The sequence below is a fragment of the Peromyscus eremicus genome, chromosome 19 (assembly GCF_949786415.1).
Source record: "Peromyscus eremicus chromosome 19, PerEre_H2_v1, whole genome shotgun sequence".
Lineage (NCBI taxonomy): Eukaryota > Metazoa > Chordata > Mammalia > Rodentia > Cricetidae > Peromyscus > Peromyscus eremicus.
Window position 1 is genome coordinate 71,686,817 of NC_081435.1, and position 16,521 is coordinate 71,703,337.

The 16,521-nt window shown below is 38.3% G+C and overlaps 1 protein-coding gene across 1 annotated transcript in view; it reads right to left on the minus strand.

Annotated features, from left to right (window-relative positions):
* Znf407 (zinc finger protein 407) overlaps window positions 1-16,521 on the minus strand; it is a 260,585-nt gene that overhangs the window by 144,464 nt on the left and 99,600 nt on the right. Inside the window, exon 4 of the mRNA XM_059246404.1 lies at window positions 13,407-13,527. Within this exon, the coding sequence (XP_059102387.1) occupies window positions 13,407-13,527 (121 nt within the window). The remainder of the gene's footprint in view (window positions 1-13,406; window positions 13,528-16,521) is intronic.

Genomic DNA, 16,521 nt, shown 5'->3' on the forward strand with positions numbered 1-16,521 from the left:
GTTTTGTTAAAAAAAGATGCAAGAAAAGTAATAAAATATGTGTGCATATGTAGTTAAAAACAAGTACAGACATATAACTCAGGAAGATTTGGATTGTATAATCATTACATTCATAACATCATTTTTGAAAAACCAAACAGAAATCATTAATTGGAAACAACATGTAATTAAAAACATATATGTGCTGATATGGGCTACGTATTTCTCAGACAGACACGAGCACAGTTTCCTGAGTCTGAGTTGATTCCCAATGACACAAGCGCACAACCACTACCCTTTTCTCATTCTTCAGGCCTCTTCTCAAGAAGGCTGTGTTCACCGAGGAAAAGAATGCTTGCTTTTGCAGCCATTTTAATAAAACACAGCAAGAGTGTCAGAGCGAATCCACTTCTGGAAAAATACGCTGTTTCTCTCACCTTTGTTTGTAATTACAGAAATAGTGCTAAAAATGTGTGCAGAGGTATACTAAACAGAATCTTCTCAATGGGCAAAAAGAAATGAGCCTTTGAGTTTTAAAGCTTATAACTTGTTATAAAATAAGTTAAAGCCCCATGTCCAGCCATAACAGCCTTGTGTTGATCATATTTATAACAAGACAAAATGGCAGAAAGTGTAACAAGATCAAGGGATAACCAGACAACACGTGAGTGAATGCACAAACAGCCAACATCAGCCTGTGGGGTGATATACATGACTTATTTCCACTTTTACTGGTCTAATACAACTGCCGCCAACACGCGGCAGTTATAATACACCCTAAGTCATGGAAACAAATCATGTCCCTACCTCACCCTGAGGAGTGATCTATCTGCTTTCTCTTTCCATATTATACAGCCACTAACTCCAATGCTCATAAGATTCTTATTACATTTCTCTTAGTATGGCAGACCCCAGTCACATTGTATGTCCCGAGAAATCTGGCAGTTTGTAGAAGCCACAGCAAATTTAAAAATAATTTTCAAAAGAAGTTTTAGCACAATATATTACAGAAAAAATATACTTCTCATTGGTGAAGAAGTTTTATGATGTTCTAGTAATTAACTGGGATAAGGCAAATGAAAGGTAGGTAAAAGCAAATGGAACAGGTTGTAAATGTATGAAAGAGTCCAGTGCCATTACAATAAACAACTCTGTATACTGCAGTTGGCTTATGATGTCATCAGGGTGTTCTGTTAGATTTACTGATGGTAGAAAAATGGAGACAACACAAATTATTTAGAACAAGAAAGATGTCATATTTTAAAACTACATTTAATGAGTGTTCATTAAATGATCACATAGAACTGTTAGGTAGCAGCAAGCAAAATTTTAAATAAAGTAAAGACAATTAAAGCCTTCTGTATGGATGCAAGGAAGGCTCCAGAGAATGCAGTTCTCCGTGTGAGTATGATGAGAGGAGGCTAAGGATTGTATTCCCCTCCGTGTCTAGTGTCTGTTTATGTAACTTTGAAAGCAGCAATGTCAAATTTGGTGCTGTGTGGCACCCCACAGTATATGAACTTCATTAAACAGGTTGCTCAAAAGGCAACAAAAGCAAATAAAATCAAGTTCCAAAGTGTGGCCAGAGAAGCTGCTGTTCAGGGGTCCCCATCACTCCTGCCCTTGGTTCCATTTTTTTTGAACTCCAAGAAACATGCATTCTTGTTCTAATTTTACTGAAGCTGGCCATCCTCAAGATCTAGAACCTCAGAACCAGGTACCACACTCACACTTCATTCCATTTCCTGCATGACTGCTTCTTGCTGTGACCTCTCTTTCCTGGAGGTCCCTTTCAGTTCTCCCAGACTATTCTCAATCACACATGTACTGGCTAGCTGTCCTCTCTGATTATTTGCACCCCCGTATTTTCTAAAGGCAATTTTATTGACATTACTGCTATCAGGTTCCACACTGATGAGTACTGACATGTGTTCACATGGAACTCCTGAACGTTGGAAAAGCAGGGTGCCCCAGATCACACTTCCTGTCACATTCCTAAAGGACATTTCCTCTCCAGAAGCGAGAGTCTCAGAGATGCCATCATTCACAGAGGCTCTCTGGCCAATGCCCTGAAGGACAACTTCTTTGTCCGCTGCCTGTCTCCATTTGTTCATCGGGTGGGAATGTCCCCATCTTCACACTGGCTCCTAACCTGGCCTCACTTTCTGTCTGCACCTTTGCAATGCTATTTCAGATGATCTCCCATCTTCTGTTATGTCCCTCTGATTCATTTTTTGTAGCCCACCAGAGATTTCATAATATAGGGATCGAGTACATCATTTACTGGTTCACATACGCCCTGGCCACCACTGCCATCTGAGCTGAGCATGTCCTCTCCAGCACGGGCAGTGCTGGTGTTCAGGCACTTCTCTTACGGCATAATTCCCTCTGTCCTACAACAACAGGCTTCTTGGAGAGAGAAGACAACTTGAAATTGAAGAAACGGTACACTTTAGGAATATAGCACGACAGAACCTTACTTAAAAAATAAACAGAAACTAACATTCTGAGTTTGGGGTAGCAAAATACATTTCCTAAGTTAAAATGTCATCCATTTTTCACTTCGAATACTGTAACCCAAGAAACAAATTATATTATTTAAGTATAAGCTTTCAACATATACCACATTTGTCCCAATGGGAGAATCCTAGTTTGTTTTATGGCATTTTTCATATTTGTTTACAGTTACCACTTAAGACTGAAGAAACAAAACACTGAAGAAAGGACCATGAAAAGTTAATCAGCACACATTCCAAACCACACAGTGAAAACAGCATTCAAATACAATGACAGGCACAATGCAAGACGGAGGCCTCTAGCCAGGGCCAAGCCAAAGTCATAAACAGTAAGTAATGGCGTTTATGGAGGTAGAGGAAAGATTAATATTGTAGGGAAAATACCAGGTGACGTATTAGCTATGGAAGAGTAAATTCTAGCTTATTTAAACTATGCCTCATTTGGAGCTATTCAATAAATGACAGTATCAGGCAGTTTTTGAATCTAGACCATTTTTACAAATAGAGTAAGAAAATAATGTAAGTACTGAAAAGCCAACAACGAGTTGGTGCTATGTTCTAATAAAAAAGACAGAGCTCCAAGAAAAGAAGACAAGGCATTGTCTGTTGTGGGATGTTCTGTATGTTAAATGTGTTACTCTGATTGGTTAATAAATAAAACACTGATTGGCCAGTAGCCAGGCAGGAAATATAGGCGGGACAAGGAGAGGGCAGAATTCTGGGAAGTGGAAGGCTGAGGCAGGGAAATGCTGCCAGCCACAGCCATGAAAAGCGAGATGTAAGGTACCGGTAAGCCACGAGCCAAGTGGCAACTTATAGACTAATAGATATGGGTTAATTTAAGATATAAGAGTTAGATAACAAGAAGCCTGCTGCAGCCATACAATCTGTAAGCAATGTAAGTCTCTGTGTGTTTACTCGGTTGGGTCTAAGTGGCAGGACTGGTGGGTGAGAGAGATATGTCCTGACCGTGGGCCAGGCAGGACTGGAGAAAACTCCAGCTACAATTGTCTGTACAGAAGTGCTTAAGGAAAAGACCACATGTCCACACGCTGCATCATCTCGTTCTACAAAAGGAGTTCAATCCATCAGAAGATAGGCTGCTACAGAAACTGCTGAGAGGGGAACAAGGACGCCAACACAACCTTGTCTCAGAAAGGGACTCCATCACCATTTTCTAAACATTCAAAGATTTTCTGCTTCTGTTTTTCCCATGATGCTCATGTAGGTCCCAGAGAGACACTATTTCAGAACATGTTCAAACAAAGGGGATGAGAACAGAATGATACATTTGGAATCCTAGAATTCTGAATGAACTAGTAAAAACGTTATCAATTTTTAAGACCCATCAAAGTCACTGTTTTTTGAATGCCAGGGTGATGATACATACAATATTCTATTGGCTGTTGACAGCTGCTCCATGGAGTTACAAGTATGTGCCTAACAAGCTTTGTGGCATGAACTTTCTTCTAACTGCTGGGGATAGAGACAGTGACATGGGAAAGTGTTTTGTTGTGTGATAATAACCCTGGTGTCTGAGGAATAAATTATTATGCAAGAGACTATTGCCCCAAAAATATTTTCTATTTTTTTCATCTCTAAGGCCTTGCTCCCTATCACAATACATACAGATATATCTAACTACCACCCCAGGGACTGTCCATAGTAATTCCTTGTAGAAAGACCATCCCTAAAGATAGCTATGGCCCTCTATTAATGACTGAAATTGGGATTCAACAACAGCAGGTTAAATAAACATGTTTATCTCGATTCTACTTTAAGAGACAGCAGAGGGAGTGTGGTCACTTTGTGTTGGCGATGGCTCTTCTAATTAACCTGTGATCTCAGTGCCGCTTTAGCTGCATCAGTAAGCACAACCCTCACCTGTGCCGGTGAACAGAAGAGGGCCAGGAAGACTGGCTTCATTTAAAGAGAAAAAACAACTTGTAATTCTTAATGCTACAGCATCTACTATGATTCCATGGATCAGTTGTTAATATTTATGACACTTTTGGAATAAAAGTATCAATATTAACCAAAGTGAAGGGATAAATTATGGGCTGAAACAGCATATAGCCTGCCAGGGTGATACAAATAATTTCAAGTCTATCTATAGGTTTGTGTGTTACAGCAAAGGCAGTGAAGTGTGAGTAAGACAAGCTGTGTGTGAAGGCAATGTCAGACAAAACAGGAGAGACAACGCAGTCCAACTAAAACACAACCAGAGCAGCGACATGGATGCACGGAACGGAGACGAGCAGGAGCTGCTTCCCACAAGGTGAACTCACTCTCTGTGAACAAGAGACACAGTTGACAGAAAGGCAAGTCAAGACTTCCACATGCGCAACCTTCGAGACCATTCCTGGATGGATAAAGTTAGGGACGTTGGCTTCATTCTGTGAGGGAACACCTAAGAAAATTTCAGTGACACTTACCAGAAGCTTCTACCCACACAGAACTAGCACTCACACAAATGCTAGAGACTACTGAAGCAGCATTTCTTCACTACACTGACACCTGCCTGTGAAGGGCGGAACTGTGCAGGTGGTAAGCACTCAAGGGCGATTTCCATGCAGGAGGGAACTACTCACGGTCTGACTGATGCATGTTTTCTAGAAGAAATCCAGACTTTGAAGGAAGCCATGCACTCACCATTACCTTATCAAAACTATGAGCCCAACCTAGGCTTTTGGTCTTTCAAAATAATGTATGAGGCTCTATCATCGAAAGTCTGAACCATCAAGGGGAGCAGCCAACAGAGCAAAGGGGGTGGAGGAAACTCAGGGAGGACAGAGAAGCAGCAGAGTGTTACTTAAGACAAAAAAGTTTGACTCAAAGTTTCTTGTGATCTGAAGAGGAAGAACTACTTTTAATTAGTGAAAGTAAACAAATAGTTTTAAATGTATATTGTATCTAATATTAATGCCAGATATTTTCATTTTATAATTTTTATGACTTTTATAGTTTGATAAAATTAAATTAAAATATTTAATGCTAATCCAGAGTTATTAGAAAAGAAATTGCTCGATTCATTTCACATGTCTAATTTCATTTCTTTCTCTTCTATACAACCATTTTTTCCCTCTCTTACTATTCAGAGGTAAAGCCGAGCAGCACAGGAAGCCATGGGAAGGAAAATAGGAACCGTCTCAGGAGATGATCCAAAAGGAGAAAATTACCCCCTGTGGACTCTGTCTCCCTAACTCAGGATGCTGCAGACACAAATCCCAGACAAGAACAATGAATCCTGCTGTATGCTGAACTGGTAACGACACAGTGCCATAAACATTTGTCTTATATTTAATTATGTGTAGTAACACTGTTGCTAAATGAGTCTTATCATCCATGACCTAAAAACATGTTTGCAATTGACATATTTTATAGAAATGCATATATCAGAAATTAAAATAAAATTTCAAGTGGAAGATCATAACTCTAAGGATTTGGTTAAGTATCTTAAAACTTCCCAAACATGTCAAGTTATAATTAAAAGTAAGACAAAATTCCGCCAAGCTAAAAATATTTATCCCCGAAGTTGTTAGTATAAGCACAGACTCCAAACACTTTGAGCAGATGCCAGATGCCGGCTGGAAAAGCTAAGTAGAGTCAGAAGAGCAAGGACAGAGAACCTAGAGTGCATAGGAGACACCTGCTAGTGGAGATGCAGCTCTGTTAGTGAGGGTGGGCCATCAACTGTCCTTCACTTCTTCCTCATGCCAGAAAGAAAGATGCTCTTGAGACAGGAAACTAATGTGATAACCACATCTCCAGAAAATCCTGGCCGAGTGTTAAATCAGTCATCAAGCAAGAAGACAAAATGTAGAATTAATTCCTGGAGTTTAGCAAAACAATGGTGAGTTCTTAATGTGAGATGGAAATTGTAGAATTTAGAATTTATTGCCTAGCATCATGAGATACAATTATTTCTACTGGGGAATACTTTCATGCTGTGAATTTAAAAAAATCTGTGCATGAATCAAAATACGAAGAACTATTTTACAGAGCAAGGCACAGCTAAGTTTAGTGGAGCCAAGACAGGTAAATTTTGAGGAAAACTTAAGTGAAACCTTGAGGATATTTCAAGTTCAATAATAGGTACACAATGAAATGGTTTTAAATTTGTTTTCTGCAATTTAGTAAACAAGACTTAAAGTACTTAAGACTCCCCTTGCCACTTTGAATAGTGTAGTAGGATGAGTTCCATCTGCTGTTGTAGTGTTTAGTGTACTATCTGCCCATATCTCCCACATAAATCTTACCGAAACAAAAGAAAATTCTATAGGACTGTAAGCTCCACCAAAAAACAAACAAACAAACAACTCAGCAGTAGGCACTTCAGTAAATTCACCAACTCTCATATTCAAGCCAATATCAGAAGCGAAAAAGAAACCACTCAGTCACAAATCTGATGGGCAAGTAGAGATTTTATATTATTAAAAACTATACTCTGCCCCAGGAAAGGTCGGGCTGTCTCTTGTTAATATAGAGATGACAACACAAAACAAAAGGAAAGAAGATGAAGAAAAATGTTAAGACTTTCATTTTTGTGTAAAAACAAATCTAAGATTTTGCTACATAAATAATACAGCAGGATTGTGTGCTATGTGTCTAAATTTAGGCTTTGAAATTATAATGTGGAGTAATTAATGCTAAAAAGTTATGAAGTTATGATGGAATACGCTGATGTGTAATGGATTAGACTTCTGGATATTTTAGACAGGAAAAGCAACAGAAAGGGGTCCATGTTTACATATAAATAGAATGAGATGTCATTGCCTAAATTAATAATGCAAACTTGAAAAATAGCCCCAGGTTCAAAACACCAATTATAAAATTCTTTTGTAAACAAATCCGCACTCATATTTTTCATGAATAATTTTAACTAGTAGTATTAGTGTGCTAATGTTCAATTTATAAAATAAGAAATATATTTTCAAATACAATTTAAATAGTATTTCAATTTCTAATGATGGTTAACTTCCTTGCAAATAATAGCTAATATTGGCAAGAAGAGCAGAAGACAGAGCAGTTTTGCATATAGAATATACACAGGAAAAGTATTTAAATAGCTGAGTAATAGGATATTGTGGAGGGAAAAGATAAACATATGCATCTTTCTGGAGATACGTGAACATCATGCTGTGATCACTATGCCCATCAAACACACACAGAAATGTATCACGAGGAGGGAGGCATTTCCTATGTGTCTGCGGATAGCAATGCTATCATATTCTTTCTGCTTTTCCTCATTAAGAAAATAAAAAAATCTGCTCAAATTTCTATAGTTCATTCGTGCCTTAATATATCTGCTAACTCTTCCAATATTAAGGAAAGTGTTCACTGGTAAAAGCCAACCACAGCACACAGAAGGCTAAAGATTTTGAGTGAATAAAAAAGCTTCAAACCATTCACTTTCAGAAAATACAATCATACAAATGTTTTACATAAACACAAAATCAACCTTTACCAAGGACAGGAAATATTTGAAAAAGTGACTTGGTGGATGAAAGTGCCCTGGGTATTAATTTACAGGCCGGGATGACATGCCTAAGAGAACGCTATCTACTCCTGATCACAGAGCCTCACAAGATGCAACAGGACAGCGCCAGCGGGCACCCATGAGCTTCTGTGCATCGGGGGTGCTATGGTACGACACAAGTTGCACACGGGACACATACTATGACCTTCACCTTAGCAAAAGGTCCAACATTCTTTCAAACTAAGGAAATCAGAAGTATGTGGAAATATATCTATGCATACAAGTATCATGAATCTACCAAAGTGTGACGATGATAATATAAAAAGATTCAAATGATAAACTTTGCGCTAGTGTTGTCAAAAACCTTCATCCTAAAATCTAAAAATTTATTTTAGTCACTAGCATACAACAAGACTTTGAAGTAAGACTATTATTTTCAGAAAAAACTTCTGAAAGGAGCACAGGTGTAAAATAATATGACACATATATGATATATAATATAATATAAAATAATATACACATATAAAATACTTAATATATTGATCATTATAAGTCAGTGTGTCTTGGGGTCACACAAGTGTTACAATCATGTTACAGAAGAGTGATTTTCAAATGAGGCATTTTGAAACTGTAAAGTGTCTCAGCAATTATAAGAGAATTTATTTTGGATTTAATAATTTCTAAGTATTGTAGGAAGTTCTTAAGATTCAATCTGGACATGGATTATAAACAAAATTTCAACACACTATAATGTGCAGGACAAGGGAGCTGTACTTAACATTCTGAATATCAAGCTACGAATGAAAGGTGAAATAAAATTGTTCTTTTTAAAATATAAAAATGAATGCATTAGGTTTACGACATAAATACACATGCCAGGCTTTGCCTAGGTCCCAGCTTCTTACGCTGTGAAATTAATGAATCACAAAAGTCTGGTAATGGTAAAAGGTTTTGAACACCAGTAACTCTGCCCACTCTGACACACACACACACACACACACACACACACACAGAAAATCAAAGTCAAAATCACAGTGGAGCACAGGTATTTCTGGCACACTTGCCCAAGTGACATGACATCATGGCAACCATGCTGTTGAACACACAAGAAGCATGCTTAGTACTCCACATGCCTTTGCTTCATGCAACCAGAGATTTCAAATGCCTCATGTTGAATTTAAGACCATTGTATGTTTACATAGAGGGTTTTTACTGTCCATACACTTTTTTTAAACTATCATAAAGACATAACGGTTTAGTTATAAAAAAGTTAATATTTTCCTACTATCAGTCCTAGACATGAAAATATTAAATTAGCGTATCTTTGAATTATAAAGTCTTAGAATGTTTGATTTTTACAAATAGCTGTTTGAATTACTGACTAAAATTGCATTAAATATGTTGAATGAATTTTGGGTTGGGAAAAATTTCCAATAATTTCCAAAGTAGGCCTCAATATTCTTTTCCATTCTGCACTATGTATTTGTGTAGGGTGGTGCTATGAGTATTGAAGTCTATAAAGTCAGAATATGATCAATTCTGAAAAACACTGAAGATGCTCCCCATGCAGCAGTGTCATCCAAGCAATATTATTTATGTATATAAAAAATAAATAAGCACATCTCTCATTAGGATGCAAATTGCTCTTTTCTTAATGTAGAAATATATGTATAAAAAAATTTCTTTAAAATATCTTTTAATATATATTAATCAGTAAAATGTGATCTGTATACTAATTTAATATACACATACATCCCGAACTCAGTATTATACTTGGGCAAAACTGGTTATAAGTGGAAAAAGCTTAAGAAGCCTTGCTCTTAACTGTACTGGCCTGGGCCTCCTTTCCATATACTTAACAAAAAAATAATAATAAATGTTTATCTAGTTCTAACTCTGTTCTGGTGTGTGTGTGTGTGTGTGTGTAGTGGGTAGGTGTATAAAAATATATTTGGTAGTAAAAGAATAAAATCCAATGTGAGGCTCCACCACTCCTGTTGTAAATGGTCACTCTTAACTGTATAGAAGTTCACTGAGTTGTATCTTTGCGTCTGGTTAATTTTGGTATGTGGATTTTATTATTACTTGCAATTTTTTATCATAAAGTTTAAAATAAAGTAAATAATATTATACTCATCCTACCAAATTCCATGGGGAAAAACAATTGGAAACATACTTAATACGTAAGTTATTCTGAAGACAATTAACATTATTAGTAAACTTGCTTCCCATTTACAAAAATGGTACTATGTATCATGACTTATTTGTATATTATTTTTTAAAAAATGTTTTATCAGCTGAGAATGAAATTTTGTGGTGGAGAGTTTACCTAACACACCCAAAGCCCTTATTTTGATGCCCAGCAATATAAGAAAAATGTTTTATGGCACTTATAGCAAATGTTTTAGAGTTTTTTAAAGCAATGTCTAGATATTTGGGTTCCTGGGTGCTATTATAAATGGTATCATCTTTTCAAAAATGATGTATTTATTAATAGTGTGTATATGTTTATGTCTGAGTATGTGTGTGCCCATGTGTGTATGTGTATGTCTGAGCATATGTGTACACAGAAACGAGACAGATATGCACAGGGCCTGAGCATGGGAACAAGTCCAGCCATGAGAGCTAGGACATTTGTGACCTCTAGACAGTCCCTCCACTCCACAGTGCACCTGCCATTGGCCTACTGTATTGCAGTTTGGTTTCCTCTTCCCAATTCTTGCCCACATACCTGCTAGAAATACTCTTTCTTTGTATTTCTCAGAGCTTCAACCTCCAGACAAATGTTCCCAGGCTTTCATCTCCTTAAAGAACACACATTAAGTAGTCACTGTGTTCCAGGCCAACCAGAGGTCTTAGGGGAACATGAAAAGCCACAAGATGGCCTGCACAAGTAGAACGCCTAGTGGAGCGTTCTTTCCTAAGCAATACTTTCCTAAGCAAGAAATAGCTGTAACTGGGAAGAGTTTAACAAGTCGGATTAGACAACCTCACTGTGTGTGAAAGCTAAGGTCCACAAGGACCCAATAAAGCAGGCACATAAATAAGCAGTATCTCGTGAATGATGTAGCTGTGCTGAGCCTGAATCCTTACAGCTTGAGCTTCCTCACATCGCTCTGCTGTGAGCAGGCCCACAGTGAAGACTTACCCTGGGTGCTGTGGCTACCCAAGAATGGCACAGAGAGCTTCCCCACAGCAAGCTCCTTGCTGTGTCATGCTTTCTCTTAAGCTATAGTGAATGAACATTACTGATTTAGGCTGTGTTTGTTATGAATGAGTACCACTTCCATCAATTTATAGGGATCTTTGTTGCTAGAGTTTTCCTGCCTGGCCCACCTCAGGACAAATCTCTCTCACCTGCCAGACCCACAGCTGCTCAGACCCGTCCAAGTAAACACAGAGACTTATATTGCTTACAAACTGTATGGCCGTGGCAGGCTTCTTGCTAACTGTTCTTACAGCTTAAATTAATCCATTTCTATTAATCTATACCTTGCCACATGGCTCGTGGCTTACCGGGATCTTCACATGCGGCTTGTCATGGCGGTGGCTGGCAGTGTCTCTCTCTCAGCCTTCCACTTCCCAGAATTCTTCTCCTTGTCCCACCTATACTTCCTGCCTAGCCAATGGCCAATCAGTGGTTTATTTACTGACCAATCAGCAACACACTTGACGTACAGACCATCCCACAGCAGATCTTTGCATACCGTCTCATTTGAAACACCTCTACCACTTAAAATAATGTGAAAACTACAGTTCCGGAGAAGGATTGCTGGTATAGTAAGGTAGCTACAAAGTGTTTAAAAATGAGAATGAAAATTGATACTCAAAGAAAGAAATTCCTCCTCTAAAATAAGAACAAAAGCATTATGCACAGGGTATAAACTAAAGCTTTAATCCAAAGCAAAGTATAGTAAGGAACTTTTTTTTTTATCATTTTCTAACTGTGTTTCTCCCTTACAGGTAACACAGCTATGGTATAAGCTCTGCAATAAGGTTAAATAGGATTGAAAATGTTTTTTAACAGGCCACATATTCATCAGGAGATTAGAATTTCTAGGGCTACCTCTAATTAGATCACCATTTCCCCAAACTTCCAAGAAATACCACTCTAGTGTTATGTGTAGACAGAGCCCATAAAATGTTGAATGAATAAATAATTAATGAATGAAATATATCTGTAATATCTCTGTTCTATTCAATGACCTTTCACATAAAAATTAATGCAATAATGTGGATGATGATCGAGATTGTGGCAATATATTTGCCAAATGCACAGGTTACCTCCACAGTCACACAAAAATCTACTTTTTGAAGAAATCTCCAAGTTCAATACAGATATCCTAATACTCAATAGAAGGGGACTTTGTATTTCTGTATCATGGTATAGGTGGTATATGGCAGTCAGAGTGGAAAGCTTCAGCCCGAGGGGGAATCCTTTCGCTAACACAGGAACCACTCAGTTGCCTATAGTCCATCTATCACAGACTGCCAAAGAGGTCAAGCTCATATTCCTCTTCTCAGGCAGCCTGACCTGGCCACAAGCTCTATTTCCCTGTCACCATGCTACTGTCACCATTCTACTGTCACCATGCCTCTCTCCATGCACCTCGCTAGCACCTCTCAGTCGCCACAGACACCAGGGAGTGGACTGAACAGATCTCCAAAATGCTTTCACCACTAAAAAGCAACTGCCACCTCCTCTTGGAATAGGCACCATGCAAACCGACACCGAGACGCCTCGTCAAGCACACCTGAGATTCGGGACTAGGTCTGGGCCCAGAGATGTCCTTTTCTGCTTTATTTACCTCTCCAGTCAGTGCTATAAAAGACTCAAGCACTAGTGGTGAAATCGCACTGTAAAAGGCAGAAAGCACTTCTTACACCATCTTCACTGTCACACAAATGGTTTCGCTCAAAGTCAAGGTCGTACCACATACTTGTTGAACAGTGGATTGTTCGCAATAGACTCTAAATGTGAGCAATGAAATAAATACCCAAAACATGGGGAAAAAGATTATAAACCTAAGCATTACGATTATAAAAACAGAAGTTTGTATACAACTTTATCATGTGGAAGTACGCCATCATCAGTGTGTCCACACACAGGATATGCAACACTCTATGTAAATAAGGGCTGTGCTATAAAGGCATCAATGTGGTTGGCCAACTGTAATAAAGAATCGAAGGGCAAATGAAGGAGTTCTCCGTGGAATGAAACGGGTATATTAAGAAAATCTATCACCTGCCTTCTCAGTTTTACAGTGAAGCTAAGACTGCTCTGAGAAATGTCTGTTTTTAAAACCTGACTGAGATTAGGAATTACATACCTTGCCTAATGTGCACCGCCATTAGAGTATACTAAAACAGACTGGAATAGCTAAGTTCTGCCAGGGTCCAACTGATTATGGTGGCGCTTCTGACCTCATTACCTGTAGTCACACCAAGGGCACCTGTAGGGCTTCTCTCCAGTGTGCACACGCTTATGACGAGTCAAGTGTGACTGCGTTGTAGAGGCGAAGTTACACTCATCGCATTTGAAAGGCTTTTCTCCTGTAACAAGAAACACATATTATGAATATTAAAAATATTAAAAAATGAATATTAATTGGACATGAAGTGTTCAAGCTTAGTATTAACACATAAAAAGCTTATATCTATAAAACATTACAAATATTATTTGATAGATTCCAGAAATTTAGGAAAGCTGGAGGATATTACTGACTTTTTTAAAATTGGCCATTAGCAAGGGACATAATATACTGTACAAACAGGACTCTAGGTTATAAGTAGAGGCTAGGACTCTGGAATAATTTTATAAGCCATGATACATGAGAGCCATTCCAAAAATCTCAGTGAGGTTAAAAACATGGCCAATCACACAACAGACATAAAGTTGGATATAAGATGCAAAATAATAAATTTCTAGCATTAATTATGAAGAAAAATGAAATGAAGCCTTTACTGCAATAAGTGTTAGAAGCAAAAGGAATTATAACTATGGGGTAGAAGATACAAAGCCTCCAAAGAACAAATGATGCAATGTTAACTCTATTCTAAGATGTGCAAATAAATCCTGAATCGACAGGGTCAGGGTGGACAAAAGTGGAGCCTCAGGGCTAGCCTGTGACAAAGTATGGAGCTCATCCAACTGGTAGTCTCCTTTACCTTCTCCTCCACACTCACTCAGACAGTTTCCCATGTCACTTGCTACAATGCTTGATGAGCAACTGACCCAGCGCTACTTAATTTCAATGAATATAAATTCAACTTTGAAACAATACAACCCAGCCATTGAAAAAAATGTTTTAGTATCATTGGAATAGCTTAGAAATGAGAACCTATTTTTTTCAAATACAACTTTTATCAAAACTATAGATTATATACTTTGGATGCAACTTTGCTCTTTGAATAGAAATGTGCTAGAAGCATAAAATGCATACCAAATATAAAAATCTAAGTACAAAGAGTAAAATAATGCTAATAATGACATAATAACTTTATTTACAAATGATTATCATGATATTGCTGGTTAAGTTAATAATTATAACACCATTTTACCTGTGACTTTCCCCTATTTTGTGGTAGCCAGCAAACGTGTGTATGTTACATGGCATTTCTACTGACAAGGATGAAACAGTGAACACCTCACTCCTGTGCTCCTCATACAGGTGACAAGGCCGGCAACAGGTTCTTTACCAGGCAATCCTACATCTACAACACATGAATGTCATGTTTCAATGAGCCCACGTGGTACTTCTTATTTTCTAGCTTTTCATGACAGTACTCTACGTATACTCATCTATTTAAAACTGAAGGAAAGTTCCTTCCTTTCTGTGTACGTGTCTGGGAACATGTGTTTATGTGTGTAAGTGCCTGTCCACAGCTCAAGGGATAACTTCTCAGGAGCAACTCTCTCTGTCCACCACGTGGGCTTGGTGGCCAGCACCTACACTTACTGAACCTTCTCATCAGTCTGAATAATAACTGAAGGGCTCTGGCAGGCCTTGCACTTCTCCCCCATTCCCTCTGCTGTGCTAAAAACTGTTAGATTACATTCCTAAAGGTAGCCACCAAGGTCCATTCCCTTGTTTGGCCTCCTCCTGACTACCAAGGTCCAGCTACCCAACTACTGAAATCTAGCAATCAAAAGGCCCCTTTGCTTCACCTAATTAACATGCCCATTTAAAATTAAACACCCTATCCTAATGCGGAGTTTCCCCTTGTACCTTTATAAACCTCCATTTTCCTATGGGCCACGGCTGTCTCCTCTCTACCCAGAGGTAGTCCTTTGTCCTCCAGGACAATTCCCCTACCTCCTCTTCCAGGCTCCCTTCCCCTCTATCTCCTGTCTTTGTCTCTTATTCCCTGCTCTCTGTCCCTTTGGGTTAAAAAACCAACTCCTTTGTGCTGACAACTTGGTCTTGGGGTTCCTGAGTCAATACTTATCCTTTCAATAATAATTGAAAGTATTATTAAAGTATTAAAGATACTTATTAAAGTACGTTTGCCCCAAAGTGACCTGGTAAAGATACCTATTCTACATTATGTCAGTCTTCTTACATGGCCTCACACATTGTTGTACAAATATTTAACTTATACCCACACATCCTGCTTGATGGTATTTATCTCCCTGGAAGCAGAGAGGCATGGCTGGGTGAAGCCAGATGGACTGGAATCCTGGTTTTACCTCATCTCACTTGCTAACTGTCAGACCACCTGAGAAAGACCAAGAGGATAATACCACCAAAATGCAGGATAACTGTAAAGATCGCAATGACAGAAAAATAAGAGAAAGAGCACCCTGAGCAGAGACCCGAGCGACCATTGCTGAGACACAACAGCCACAGCCTTGCCTAGAGAGGAGAGTGGCACCAAAGTGTTTCTCACCACAAGCTGGGTCAGTAGGCAGACAGGTCGTACACAGCACTAACTGGTGGTTTACACACATAAAGAGGAGGACTGAAAGCTACTATGTTGTAGATCTTATCTAGAAATCACTGTATTTGATTTACTCCAGTTTAAAAAAAAAAATCAAAGAGCATCTACAAAGCAGAATAAGAGAATGTTTATGTAAAAAGACTTTTCTCTTTAAGATAAATTTCATCTTTAAAACAGGTCTAAAGTCACTCTTTGTTCTTCATTCCTAAACCTTTGGTCAAACAACTTAAGGCACAGTAGACAACATGATTAAAATGACTGACAAAACACACACAGATGCAGACACACGGACACACAAAAGCACTCCTAACAATAACGTACGCTCATCACAGTGGCGGGGCTTGATTTAACACAAGGAATGATATACAATATCCATATTGTATGTCTAATGGAAAGTAATATTACCTGTTTACATTTAACTGAAGAATATTCTACTCCTGGAAATAGATAAATAACTACACATAAGCATAAGAGTAAATATTACGCTTATTTTCAGAGCTGAATTTGTACACTAAAAACAGCACTTTTTTTTTTATTTTGCAATACAATTCAGTTCTACATATCAGCCACGGATTCCCTTGTTCTCCCCCCTCCCGCCCCCCTCAC